At 43.1% G+C, this 15,010-nt stretch overlaps 2 protein-coding genes across 2 annotated transcripts; both read left to right on the top strand.

Annotated features, from left to right (window-relative positions):
- Window positions 1–3,414: 3,414 nt before the first annotated feature.
- On the top strand, window positions 3,415–5,754 carry LOC135704360 (uncharacterized). Its single transcript, XM_065225794.1, has one exon. It carries the CDS (start codon window positions 3,415–3,417, stop codon window positions 5,752–5,754), a length of 2,340 nt encoding a protein of 779 aa, XP_065081866.1.
- Window positions 5,755–6,539: 785 nt separating this feature from the next.
- On the top strand, window positions 6,540–12,379 carry LOC135704359 (uncharacterized). Its single transcript, XM_065225793.1, has 2 exons — window positions 6,540–6,635; window positions 11,708–12,379. The coding sequence occupies exons 1-2, from the start codon at window positions 6,540–6,542 to the stop codon at window positions 12,377–12,379; spliced, it is 768 nt and encodes a 255-aa protein (XP_065081865.1).
- Window positions 12,380–15,010: the final 2,631 nt, after the last annotated feature.

Genomic DNA, 15,010 nt, shown 5'->3' with positions numbered 1-15,010 from the left:
ATTAAAATCTACTTTATTTTACACATCTATAACAAGCTTACACTCTATTCTATCTACTGCTTCAAAAAGAACTATGTTCCGTCAACTGCGTGCAAAGTTATTAGCAAATGAGGTGTTCGTGACCAAAACTGTGTATGCCAAGCATGGGTGTGGGTAGCATTGGTGCTCAGCACGGAAAACAAATCCGAAGAAAAAACAGCATTTTGTTTGGTCGTTGGGGGCGTGTGGTTCGGAATTGGCAACAAAATGTTCCGCAATTGTATCCTCCCTATTTGTACACGCCCGAAGATCGTAGACGAATGTCACTTCGACTTGTTTCATCTAGAAACCATTATCTGATGATTGTGTTGGGGAAGCAGGAAATGCATGTAGGTAATTGGTGGATTTGTTAGTTATATAGAAGCTTTTGGACTTGACAATTACCACTTTTTCAATAGTTTCAATTTGAAAATCAACAGTCGAAAGCATTTTTATCGATGCGTAGAAATGTCTTTGATCGATTGGTGATAAAATAATTGAAATTGGCCCAGGGGCAGCTAAGTTATTAACGTTCAATATCTTTCATAATTTCATTTTTCACTTTTCATAAATTGTATCTTCCCGAAAGACGTAGTCCTACGTAAAAAAAAACTTTTTGAAAAGATAATTTTGAATAGAATGATGCTTCACATCAATACGAACTCAATTTTTGCAGATGAGCAGTTTGGATTTCGCCATGGGCATTCAACTACTCATCAACTCTTAAGAGTTTGACATGAAGGTTTGATGATAAAAAAAAAGTTTAATTTTCCACTCTATATTATGAAATTAGTTCAAAATTATTTAACTGACAGAACTCTGCAGGTAAATTATCAAAATTCCAAATCTAATCGACTACCTGTTAGAGCTGGAGTTCCTCAGGGTAGCATTCTTGGGCCTATATTGTATAACATTTTGACTTCGGACCCTCCTTAATTGGCCTCAGGGTTGCCACAAATCTTTGTTCGCCGATGACACAGGAATTTCCACTAAAGGAAAAAGTCTTCGTATTATTTGCAGCAGACTGCAGAAAAGTTTAGATATTTTCTCTTCTTATTTACAAAAATGGAAGATTTCTCCCAACGCTTCCAAAACTCAACTTATAATATTTCCACATAAGCCTAGAGCTTCCTTTTTGAAACCTAGTAGTAGTCACATAGTCACTATGAACGGAGTTCCAATTTCCTGGTCAAACCAAGTGAAATATCTTGGATTAATACTTGACCAAAAATTAACTTTTAAAGATCACATTGAGGGCATTCAAGCCAAATGTAACAAATATATAAAATGTTTGTATCCTCATATAAACAGGAAATCCAAACTTTGCCTGACGAATAAACTTCTAATGTTTAAACAAGTTTTTAGACCGGCCATGCTTTACGCTGTGCCAATATGGTCTAGTTGTTGCACTACCAGGAAAAAAGCACTTCAAAAGGTTCAGAACAAAGTTCTGAAGATGATTTTGAAGTTACATCCCTGGTACACTACTACCGAGGTACATAGAATTTCGAATGTTGAGACTTTAGAACAAATGTCCAACAAAATAATTAATAATTTCAGGCAAAAATCGTTGCAATCCTCAATTGCAACGATTAATTCCCTTTACACTTAGATAAGATTTAGTTTTAGTTTTTTGTTTTAAGATTTCAATTGTTATACTGACATGCAGGTTTAAAAAACCTGTTTAAAATACTGAATTGTCAAGTCAGGAACAATGTAAAAACACTTAGATATATATCATAACAATTAATGCTGGTAAGTTACTGTAGTAACTGGAGCACCTAGGTTATAATGAAATGTAATTTATTTTGAATTTGAAACAAATAGATTTAAAAAAAAAATTGCCAGGAAAAGATCTAGCAAACGTCCATTTCGGTTCGGAAAAGTATTCGCTATGGTTCTATGAAAATGCTGAATTTTTGACAGAACAATTCTGAAGCTACCACAGTATTTTACATTTGATCGTCCATACACGGTAAGAAAAAAGTACCCAAAATTGAGTTCCTTTCACTCATCACGTGGCTTCCGTGGGGCTAGGTAAAATTAAGTTAAAGAAGAAAACTAAATTTTGAGTAATCCTGATCATGAATCCACGTTGACCAAGTTGACAAAAAAAAATAAAATGGAGCAGACTGGAACCGAACCATGGACGTTGAGATTACGGGGCCCGTGTGTTGACCACTCGTCTATCAACGTTTGTGAATATGAAATGGTTAAAGGCGCATAAGAGCAACCTCAATGAAAATAAACTTATATTTGAGTTCATTTATTATTACTCAATAGTTGAGCAAATTTTAACCAACGCCGCTTTTCTGATTCACTCAACGGCGGACCTGAAATGATAGAACCCAACGTTGAGTTTTTTTTAACTTAATTTTGAGTATTTTCTCTTATACCCCGTACAGACTATGGCCCATATCATGTAATATAGGCTGTCTTGCAATAAGCATTCATACGCAGGATTTTCAGTGAAAACTAAGTAAAAACTAAATAAGTGCTGTTAGGGATCAAACCAAGCTTAAATTAGGAATTGCTTAAGCTAGCATTCAGTTAAATTTGTTGTATCTTGTTGAAGTTATCCTAAACTTAATTCTAATGAAATAACGTCCACTATTACTACTGTACCCTCAATGACTTGAAAGCAATCTAAATGTAACAAGCAAGAAGGTAGAGAATAGATCGTCATACCGAACCGATCGTTGATCACTCTTTATATACACTACTTACATACACATACGCACCACACACAAGAAATGGTAGAAATAGGTGATCGGTACCACGGTAGGAGTTAGTTCGCCTAGATACTTCGGCAGCAACAGTTCTGCACAAAAAACCACGTACCCGTGCCCAATCGAATAAAGTTAAAGTCAGTGAAATTGCTCGGTCGTTCTGTTTTTTTCTGCAAGGTCTGAAACTAAGAAGGGACTTGTGATCTTTCGTCGCGGGTGAAGTGTGTTTTCCCACGAGTTTCCCACTAAGTCCGAAACAGAGGTGTGGATTTAATATTTTCCTAGCGCGGTTGGAGTGATCAGCTACCCTGAATAGGACAGGGGGCACCGGAAAGAGCATTTTGTTGTGGCGAAGTAGCAGATACCAGGTAGCTTTGTGTTAGTGTGACCGCGGTGATCGAGTGATTATCTTTTGGCCACAGGCTGAAGCCGTTAAGCAACCCTCCATTTTAAAGTGCTCACTCGGGCACGAACATTGGTCCTTCGAACCGGATACGGAGGACAATTCCGGGACCAGAAGAGTGATGGAGTTTGGAGTTTGGAGTTGGAAGGAGTTTTTTCGATACGAACCGGGAAGGATATCACGTGCCGTCGCACCCACGTGTCGTCGCGTGTGCAAATTGTTCACCCGTTTGAAAGTCGTTCGGATAACGACATCGCCGGTAGCATGGCCACCAGGAAGAAGCTCAAGGATCGACTAACGATCCGAAAATCGCTGATTTCATCGTTCGAAGCGATGGAGAGTTTCGTCGAGAATTATGAGGAGGCAAGCGATATCCTGCAAGTGCCTGTACGCCTGGAAATGCTGAATCAACTGTACCAAGAATTCATCAAGGTACAAGCTGATATTGAGCGCTTCGACAGTGGTGATGCGCCGTTGGCAAGGCACTTTCAAGAACGGAATGAGGTAGAATCGCGGTACTGTGCGGTGAAAGGTTGGCTGATGAGCCAAATTTTGGCCGAACCGGCTCCTGTCAATGAGACCATCAATGCCCAACGAATGCCAGCCAGCTTCCATTTCCGCCTTCCCAAAATTGACTTGCCAAAGTTCGATGGGGACTACTCTCGGTGGCTGGGATTCAGAGACACTTTCAAATCTATGGTCCACGATGTTCCAGAAATTCCACCTGTAGCAAAGCTGCAATTCCTGTTGCAGTCCTTGGAAAGAGATGCCAGGAAGCCGTACGAGACGGTAGACATCGAGGCAGATAACTATGGACCAACCTGGGAGGCCCTCCTCAAACGCTACGACGACCAGCATTTCCTAAAGAAGCAGCTGTTCCGGGCTCTATACGATCTGACGCCTATTCGCAAGGAATCTCCGGAAGGTCTCCACACCCTAGTGGACGACTTCCAACGCCACGTCAAGGCATTGGCAAAGCTAAGGGAAGCAGTCGACACATGGGACACTCCTCTGGTATGTATGCTCTCGTACAAATTAGATTCTGCTTCTCTCCGTGCCTGGGAAGAGCATTCGTCGAAAATGGACCAGGTTACATACGCTAATTGCATCGAATTCCTATACCAACGGATCAGGGTTCTCCAGACGGTCTCCTCAGAGATGGAACATCGTCATACACCAGTTAAGGTGGCCGGTACAAGTCCATTCAGGAAACCACAGCAATCGAGGTCGGTCGCTAATACCGCGGTTGCTAGCCCACGATCCAGTCTCCTATCGTGTATCTCCTGCTCCGAAAAGCATCTCTTGGTACAGTGTCCAACATTCCAAAGGCTCTCCGTTGGTCAACGGAGGGAACTCATCGCCCAGAAACGTCTTTGCTGGAACTGTTTCAAGTCCTCCCACGTCGCACGGAACTGTGACTCAAAGTTTTCCTGTCGCCTCTGCCATGAACGACACCACACGCTGCTCCACCAATCCCAGCCTTCACCATCCCCACAGAAATGTAGCGTCGCCCCAGAAGTCGAACCACCAGCCTCCTCCTCCACGGTAAGGTCCGTGGAATCAAGTGTATCAGCTCATCCAGCTACCGAAGTGAGTCTACCAGCTCATGCCCGCTCTTCAAGCACAGCTTTCCTTTGCACGTTTGTGCTGACAGTCCTCGATGAAGATGGTAACGAGCACTTCGCTCGAGCACTCATCGATTCTGGATCCCAATCCAACTTCATCTCCAAAAGGCTCGCTAGTCGTCTGAGTCTGAAACCAGAACGAGCCCACATCCTCATCACTGGGGTTGGGGAGTCGGCAACCAGGGTTTCACAGCTGGTCTACGCATCGATTCGCTCACGAGACGAGTATTACACAAGTGAATTGGAATTCCTAGTTCTTCCAACCCTCATGACCGAACTTCCGGGCAGAGACGTGGACATCTCCGATTGGTACATTCCCAAGACAGTTGAACTCGCCCATCCCAACTTCAACATCAATAGTCCCATCGTTATGATCTTGGGAGCTGACCAATTCCATGAGTACCTGAGGAACGGTAGGATCCACCTCAACCGTGGGTCACCAACGCTAATCGAAACAATTTTCGGTTGGGCAGTTTCGGGCCGCTGGTACAGCAATTTTCCACGGATCCCTCTACGCTGTTGTACCGCAACCACCACCCATAACCTGGAATCACTTATGGAGAAGTTCTGGGATATTGAGTCCATCAATACTGGTCGAATTTACTCGGCAGACGAAGTCGCTTGTGATGAGCTGTACCATGCTACTACGATCAGAAACGCAGACGGAAGGTATGTAGTCGCTCTTCCAAAATCTCAGAATCCCCATATTCACCTCGGCGAATCCCGAGCCATCGCCGAAAGACGTCTGCGAAGTTTGGAACGCTGGCTTGAGCGGGACGAAGCTGTCAAGGTAGCCTACCATGAATTTATGGACGAGTACCTACGACTTGGCCACATGCGACGACTCGAAGATCCGGTAGATGATTCTCTGATGCACTACTCTTGCCGCATCACCCGGTGTTCAAGGCCAGCAGTACTACGACAAAGGTACGGGTCGTATTCGATGCCTCCTGCCGCACATCATCTGGCAATTCCTTGAACGACATTCTCCTCGTTGGCCCAGTCGTGCAAGAGGATCTCCAGTCCATCGAATTGCGATTCCGGTCGAAAACCTGTTGGAGTCGTGGCGGATGTGGAGAAAATGTACCGCCAGATAGGAGTTCTACGCATCGACCGATCGCTCATCCGAATTCCCTTCAGAAGTAAACCAACAGATCCAATCTCCACGTTCGAGCTTCAGACCGTTACATATGGTACGTCCTCTGCGCCATTCCTCGCCACTCGAACCCTAGTTCAACTCGCCAACGATGAAGGTGAGAATTTCCCGATGGCCAAGAAGGCTGTGCTAGAAGATTTTTACGTCGACGACCTCATCAGCAGTGCCGAAACTCCAGAAGAAGCCATCGAACTCTGTCGGCAGCTCAGTTCCGCCGGTTTTCCATTGAGGAAATGGGCCTCCAACAGCTCAGCAGTCCTAGCCGAAATTCTTTCGGACCAACTAGCAATCCAACCGTTCTACGAGTTCTCCGAAGAGCAGTCGGTGACCACCCTCGGACTGATCTGGGAACCGAAGTCCGATACACTGCGATTCCGAATACAGCTTCCAATTCCAGCTACCGTGCTCAGCAGACGAAACGTCCTTTCGTATATCGCGCAGATCTACGACCACTGGGCTTCGCCGGTCCGGTAATCTCCATCGCCAAGCAGTTCATTCTCATACTCGACCGTCGATTAGTTCGGACGTACTTTTATTTGGCTCCGCGTTTTTAATTGGTGCGATTTTTTTTACCTTCTGTGATTCAGTTATTTTTACTTGCATACATCATGGTTTGCGAAATTTGTGCTTGCGACACTTCTGTCGACTCGGTCATGTGGACGTGTGCAGGTTGCCCAAGAATGTTCCACGCTACCTGCATTGGGGTAACTGCACAACGGAACTCACTTCGCAGGAAGGACAGGAAGGTATCGGACTTTACATCTTACATACTACCATGCTGCGAGTCCTGTCAAGAGCTTTTACAGGCAAAACTTGATTTTAAAAGCATTGCTGAACAGCAAAAATCGATCGAAAAGCAACTGAATGGCAATGCGGAGGTGATGCACCGGCTCACGTTTCAACAAGAAAAACCGAACCTCGTTCATGAAGCGATCGATGGCATAGAAATTTTGCTGACTAGTATGAAAAATGAGTTGACCGCAATTAATAAAAGTAACAGTTTAGCTGGCAGTGTCGTTGCCATAAAAAACCACATTACCTCGCTACTTGATACTGCAACGATGTCAACAAAGGAGAATGTTAATATGGCGGTCAAATCAGTGACGTCAGAGCTATCAACTGACCTACGTAACTTAAATAAAATATAATAAAATAAATGATGAGCCATCTCACCCAGCTCTCTTTAGATACCGCGGCAAGTTGCACAATGCAAACAAATTCAATGTTGGAGCTTGAAATACTCGATGAGGTGAAGGCGCTGTCTGCCAACATAGCACACCATACTGCATGGCTACCATCTTCTCCCGACTTACACCCCAGTTTGGAGGTAGAATTGAACAAGGTAAAAGGTCGCTGATAGCTACGGGTGGCGTCTTATAAGTACGAGGAGAGTATGGAAGGCCGATTGGTCTGAATACGATGCGCGGAAATTAAGACGTTCGAATCAGCAAAAACAGGCTGATAATGCAAAAAGGCGACGCAAGCGACAAAGCAGAAGGTATCAAAACATCAACAACTTTAGCTTGCGAAATCACCGCAACAATCACAACAACAATAACAACAACAATCGGAGGACAATTTTCGGCTTCAACAATAACCACGGCGACAATAATTACAATAGATCCAATTTGCTCCCCACTGATCGAGAGCTTCTAACTGTGGCAAAGGATCGCTTCTCCAAACCTCCGGTTAACTATACACCGTCGATGCGATTTGAAAAAGGTGAAATATTAAACTCTTACCCGGTCAGCGGTACTGCGAATTCACATTGGCTGGCTAACCCTTCTACATCGACCGAAGCGTGTCTATGTAGACATTCGTGTTTTCGTCGAAATTGACGCTCTCTCCAGAGGAAGTAGATGACAACAGTGTTGCAGAACCGACCGATTTTCAAGATTTGACGACCTCTCAGGACCAAGAAGAAGAGGTAATTAATTTTAATAATTTTAAGTGTTCAGGGAATACAACATCGCAATGTACAAATGAAAGCAAGGAGCTACTCGTCTATTGCCAAAATTTTCACAGAATGAAAAGTGCTTTCAAAGTGAACGAAATTCATAAACAAGTATCAGCATGCAATTTTCATGCAATTTCAGCAACGGAAACCAGCTGGGATGCTGGAGTAAAGAACGAAGAAGTTTTCGGTGATCGATTCAATGTTTTTAGGGATGACCGTGATAAAACGTTATCCAACAAAAAAAGTGGTGGTGGTGTCATAGTAGCAGTTAGTGTTGACTATGAATCTGAACAAATATCATCTTGTAAGTGTAAGGAGTTTGATCACGTTTGGGTCAAATGTTTCATTGGAGATCAAGTTCATATTTTTGCGACAGTATATTTTCCTCCAGAATATGCAAAGCAAGATTCATACGACAAAAAAAATTAAAATAGCTGAAAATATTATTTCGAAATGTGAGGCGGAAGCAAATGTTCACATATACGGAGATTTTAACCAACGCTCAGTGAATTTTATTGTTGATGACGACAACGAATCTTTGTTGATACCGATTATAGGAGAAAATGAAACACTTCGTACTCTGTTCGACAAAAGTGCAGAAATTGGACTCAACCAAATAAATCACATAAAAAATCAAAATAACTGCTACTTAGATTTGTTATTCACTAATATGACTGATGATTTCTGGGTATCAGAGTCACCCACCCCTCTTTGGAAAAAAAACGAAGTGTTCCACACTGCTATTGAATACTCCATATTCACCAAGACACCAGTTTGGTACAATAAAAAGGTTATCAATCTTAAAAATAGGAAACAGAAAGCACATAAGATTTATAAAAGAAATCATAGTGAAGAAAATCTTACATTTTATCTAGAAGTCTGCGATCAACTGAATGAAGAAATGAAAAATGCATATGAAGAAAATAATACCAAGGTAGAAAATAATATTAAAACAGATCCAAAATCAGTTTTTTAACTATGTTAAAGAGAGACAAAAATCGAAGAACTTTCCTTCTAAAATGCAGTTAGATAACAGAACCGGGAACACATCTGGTGAGATCAGTAATTTATTTGCGGACTTTTTTCAGAACATTTACACAACTCGTGACGAGAATGATCGCGATTATGAATATTTTTCATACCTTCCGGAGCCAATGACGGATATTACAGTTAACAATTTATCCCTCAAAGAAATCTTGCATGCTCTTGAGTCCTTGGATACGTCAAAAGGCGCTGGTCCAGATGGTTTACCACCTATTCTTCTAAAAACACTTTCAAATGAATTAGTAAAGCCTTTATTTTGGTTGTTTAATTCATCGTTAAACGCCGGTATGCTGCCTCCAATTTGGAAGGAATCTTTCTTAATCTCTATTTAAAAAAACGGGAAAAAATCGGATATCACAAACTATCGCGGGATTGCTATATTATCTACTAGTCCTAAACTTTTCGAGTCCATCATTAATGCCAACATATTTTCCCAAGTTAAATCTCTCATTACTAGTAAACAACATGGATTTGTTAAAGGTCGATCTACAGCCACTAATTTGATACATTTTGTAACATATGCTTTAAATGTAATGGATAAGGGAAATTACGTAGAAACATTATATACTGATTTTAGTAAAGCATTCGATAGAGTGGATATACCACTGTTGATTTTCAAGTTGTCCAAGTTAGGTTTTAATACCAGGCTACTGCAATGGATCGAGTCATACTTGTCAAGGAGAACGCAAAGAGTAAGATTTGAAGGAAAATTGTCGTCTGTCGTTCATGTAACATCTGGTGTGCCACAAGGTTCGCATCTTGGTCCACTACTATTCATCTTATTTGTCAATGATATAGAATACATTTTGAAGCTGCTTCATGTTTCAATATATGCAGACGACATGAAACTTTTCATGGAAATATCTAAAGCATCTGATATGCAGCTATTTCAGCAAGAAGTTGACATTTTTTACACTTGGTTTTAGAAGAATTTGTTAGAGATTAACGTTAGTAAATGTAATTCTATATCGTTTACAAGAAAGCATGCCATAGTAAATGACACAATTTCCCTTGGTGAGAAAACAGTGGAAAGGTGTAATCAAGTAAGGGACTTAGGCATTATTCTCGACTCTAAGTTGTCATTTGTTGATCACTACAATAACATTATATATAAAGCAAGTAACATGCTAGGGTTTATCAAAAGATTTAGTCTGCACTTCAATGATCCTTACACTATTAAAACACTGTATGTGGCCTATGTGAGACCTCTTCTTGAATACTGTAGCGTAGTGTGGGCTCCGTATCAGGATACATATATAAACCGCATTGAGTCTGTTCAAAAACAGTTTTTGTTGTTTGCCCTTCGAAAATTAGGTTGGACGAGATTACCACTTCCATCTTATGAATCGCGATGTTTGTTAATAAGTTTAGATGAACTGAAAAAACGAAGAGACTTTGCCATGGTAACATTTATAAACGATGTTATTGCTCAAAGAGTTAATGTTCCGGAAATTTTAGAAAATATAAATTTTTATGCTCCCACTCGCTCTCTGAGGATTAGGAATTTGTTTTACATTAACAATCAAAGAACAAACTATGCTAAAAATGGGCCTAAGAATAGAATTATGACCTGCTATAACGCATATTCCCAATCAATTGATGTAACAATGAATAAAATAACACTAAAAAAAGCATTCTTTTCAAGGTTAGCCAGGCAATAATATTTAAGACATAGTTAATAAGCATTCATTGTAATTGGTCTACGATTGATTGACGACATAAATAAATAAATAAATAAATAAGTTCATGCAGCGCCTGAGGGCGTTGACGACCAACGACGGGAAGACCTACGCTTGGGATGATCCACTTCCACCAAGACTCCAAACCGAATGGAAAACGTTCCATGATCAGCTGAATCTCTTGAGTGACGTACGAATTCCCCGATTTGTCTCGGTGGCCGGGGCAACCAACATCCAGCTACACTTATTTTCGGATGCTTCCGAGAAGGCTTACGGCGCATGCGTATACATGCGCTCCGAAGATCAACATCAGAACATTTTCGTCCACTTGCTGGCAGCAAAGTCAAGAGTCACGCCGTTGAAGACCCGCCATTCCATTGCGCGCTTGGAACTCTGCGTGGCGGTTTTGTCTACCGAACTCTTCCAAAAGGTAATTGCTTCCCTAAAATCCGACTGTCCAGTATTCTTTTGGGTAGATTCCACGACAGTGCTGCAGCGGTTAAATTCATCACCGGCCTGCTGGAAGGTATTCGTGGGCAATCGAGTCTCAAAAATCCAACAAGCTACGGTAGGACATCCATGGAATCACATCGCTGGGTCCGACAATCCGGTCGATGACATCTCTCGTGGCCTTACTCCGGCCGATCTTCTCCACTGCGAACGCTGGTGAACCGGTCCAACGTGGTTGAAACTTCCGTCGGACCTGTGGCCCAACCAATCCAGCGGAGGCGATAATACTTCAACAACCGTCGCTGAAGAACGCAAGATTTGTCTAACAGCCAACGCAACCCAATCCAACGAGTTCTCCGAATTCTTATTTGGTCGCTTTTCGTCATACTCCAAGCTACGCCGAATCGTCGCTTATGTTTTCCGTTACCTGCGTGCACTGTGCGCATCAGCCACAAGGAACCATCCAAATGGTGCTAGTACGGTCTCATTGAAGTTTGTGGTACAACCCACCGCATTCCTCACAACGTCGGAACTACGGGAGGCCGAAATCGCTTTATGTCGCCTGGCTCAGCGCGATACGTTCTCTGGAGAAGTGGCAGCTCTACGAAACGGTATACTTGTGAATAAATCTTCGTCGATGAAATAGCTCAACCCTAACATTAGCATCAACGACGTCATTCGGGTCGGTGGACGACTCGAAAACTCCAAGGTCTCTGACGATACCAAACACCCAATCATCATTTCCGGCAAGCATCCGCTGGCCACGCTGCTGGCCAACCATTACCATCGATCGCTACTGCATGCTGGACCACAGCTGATGATGTGCACCATTCGCCAGAAATTCTGGATTCTTGGCGGTCGGGATCTCCTTCGTCAGGTGTACCACCAATGTCACACCTGCTTCCGACGAAAGTCAGTCCTTGTGCAACAAACAACCGCCGATTTACCAACCTCACGAGTAACTCGATCCCATCCGTTCTCTGTATCGGGAGTAGACTACTGCGGTCCGATCTACCTGAAGGGAGCACACCGCAAGGCAGGACCGGTGAAGGCATACATCGCCATTTTTGTATGTTTCTCCACCCGAGCGGTCCACATAGAACTTGTCCACGAACTTTCGACGGCAGCATTCCTTGCTGCACTCCGAAGATTTGTTGCTCGTCGTGGTATGGTCTCAGAGTTGCATTCGGATAACGCGACCAACTACAAGGGAGCTGCAAACGAGCTCAACCAAGTGTACCGAATGCTCAAGACAAACGAACAAGACCGCAAGCTCATCTTCAACTGGTGCACCAATAGCAACATCGAATGGAACTAGGCACAACAACAGCCACTCAGGACGAAATGACAACTCTACTCGCTCAGGTAGAAATGTGCCTGAATTCCCGACCAATCACCCAGATGTCATCCGATCCAGCCGATCTGGAAGCACTCACTCCAGGTCACTTCTTAGTCGGCTCCAATCTTCAAGCGATTCCCGAGTTCGACCTCAAACCAACACCAGACAATAGGCTGTCACGATGGCATTTAGTGCAGAAGCGATTCCAGCAGATATGGAGAAAGTGGTACCCCGAATACCTCCAACAACTTCAAGCTCGCTCCATGAAAGGCAGCCGATTGCCCGTTAGCATCCAAATCGGTCGTCTAGTCATCATCAAAGACGATAACCTCCCTCCAGCACAGTGGCCACTGGGTCGCATCACAAAACTCCATCCTGGGCAGGACGGAATAGTACGAGTCGTCACCCTCCGGACGGCGACCACCAACAGTGTCACCCGACCAGTCGCCAAGATCGCTCTTCTTCCAATGCCATCGGACAACGCCGAGGAGGAGATAAGTAACAAATAAATTATCAATCTAATCAATTCAGTTTCGTCATTCCGTCTCGCACGCTGGGCCGGTCAAGTCGCATCGGTCTCGTTGTACGACACTAGTATTTGAGTTTTTGAGTTTTTCCCCACGAGAGGGTTTTTTCTCGCCAAAGTTAGTTGGCATAGTGTTAATACAACTAGTGCGCGAGTGAGGAAGCCGTTAACCATACGCCGAGCGCTTTGCTTACGGTCCAGCTTTAATCATCATCATCACATCATCACATCATCCCATTGATAGCAACAACGAAAGCACGTAAAATTGCCTACCGAGGCGACCGAGGCATACCAGCTACAAGGTTATCGACCCAACAGCCGTTGGGGCAAACAATAGCCACGCACCAGTCATCTGCCGCCTCAGTGTAATAGGTATACCGTGTCGCTTTGTTTTCACCACTATCGCATCTCCTCGCATGGTCCAATATTAGATTAGGTTTGGTCATAATTAGGGTGATCCAAAAATTTTGTAAATAGTATATATCTATAATTTTTTTTCTTGGTTTTTTTTCTCGTACTATTTTTAAGTGACGATCCAGGGTGATCCAAAAAAAAATTTTTTTTGCCATATAAATTTTTTTTCTTGTTTTGGTTTTTTTTTTTTTTCTTTCGTATTACTCTTTATTAGAGTAAAACTATATCAATTAATTTATTTTTATTTATTTTTTTTTTGTATTTTTTTTTAATTTTTGATACTATTTGAAATTACTGTAATTATTTGTAAAATATTTATTAAAAACACCATTGCGGCGATATTCAACCACAATGGATGAAAATGATAAAGGCGGGGGATGGTCGCTTTCCATCTCAGACGACGAAACTCTTAATTCCACCTCACACGAAAGTCTCGAGGAAGTTGTGGAAATGGAAACCCTTGACGTCCCAGTTGACTCGCTCTCCAGCAAAAATACTGGCGCATATCCTAAGAAAAGGTATCCCCCACAACCCTCTCCCCCACCATCTCCTTCTCGTCACCACTGCCCCCAAAAATCTCTGCGCTCCCCCGCCTAAAGGCTTACCCAGAAGCCTCGAAAGGCCCATGGGTTGTTTTTTTCCGGCCCAAACAAAAACCTTTGAACATTCCGAGGATCTCTAAGGATCTAACAACACATTTTTCGGCCGTTACAGATATTTTCAAGGTAACACCAATAAAACTGCGCTTTACCGTTGATGACCGGAAGCAGGCTAACCAAATTGTTGCGTGCGAGCTTTTTTCATTGGAATACCGAGTCTACATACCCAGTAGTGAGGTAGAAATTGAAGGAGTGGTCACCGAAGCGAGTTTGACTAGTGATGATTTCTTGGGTCCCGATTCCTTCGGAATCTTTAAAAACCGTGCTCTGCCGAAGGTGAAGATATTGGACTGCCTTCAAATGCAGTCAGTATCCGTAGTAGGCTCCAAAAAAACTTATTCCTTGTCAAACTGGTTTCGTGTGACCTTTTCGGGTTCAGCGTTACCTCACTACGTCGCTATTGGCAAGGATCGGCTGCCTGTACGCCTGTTTGTACCTCGGGTAATGAACTGCTCGAAATGTAAACAACTTGGTCATACATCGGACTACTGCTCGAACAAACCACGCTGCGATCAGTGTGGCGAGCAACATCAAGAGGGCCCTTGCGGTGCTCCTCCAAAATGCGTGTACTGCAAGGAAAGCCTGCATACCCTGACTGACTGCCCGAGGTATAAACAGCAGGGAGAAAAACTTAAGCGGTCTCTGCAAGCTCGCTCCAAGAGAACACTAGCAGAACTCTTGAAGAATACCGCTTCATCTTCTCAGACCACACCAAAAAGCAGTAACACGTTCTCCATTTTGCCAGTTGATGATCTAGACTCTGACTCAGAGGTCGGTGAGGGTAGTCCGTTTGTCTTTAAAGGCAATACGAGAAAACGAACAAAAAACACACCACCGAAAAGCCTCGTAAGGCCACTCGTACGGACCACCCTTCCACCTTGGAAAAATCAAGAGGTAACGGAAATGCACCGAAACCCATTCCACCTTGTAATTATGACAAGAACTTTCCGTCACTTTCAGGATCATCTAAAACCCCAGATGTTCCAGTTTTTCGGCCAGAAAATCAGCTGA

This window comes from Ochlerotatus camptorhynchus, unplaced genomic scaffold (genome assembly GCF_037179485.1).
Source record: "Ochlerotatus camptorhynchus isolate MF236.1 unplaced genomic scaffold, CSIRO-AGI_Acam_v1.1 ptg000235l, whole genome shotgun sequence".
Classification (NCBI taxonomy): Eukaryota; Metazoa; Arthropoda; class Insecta; order Diptera; family Culicidae; genus Ochlerotatus; species Ochlerotatus camptorhynchus.
Note: the sequence above shows the minus strand (reverse complement) of the source record. Positions and strands in the feature narration are given on the sequence as shown.

Excerpts from the sequence above, each read along its gene's own strand:
- LOC135704360 (XM_065225794.1), top strand. The coding sequence starts at position 3,415 with ATGGCCACCAGGAAGAAGCTCAAGGATCGACTAACGATCCGAAAATCG.
- LOC135704359 (XM_065225793.1), top strand. The coding sequence starts at position 6,540 with ATGGTTTGCGAAATTTGTGCTTGCGACACTTCTGTCGACTCGGTCATG. Across the intron at positions 6,636-11,707 it reads TCCACGCTACCTGCATTGGG|CTCAACCCTAACATTAGCAT; the intron begins GTAACTGCACAA and ends TCGATGAAATAG.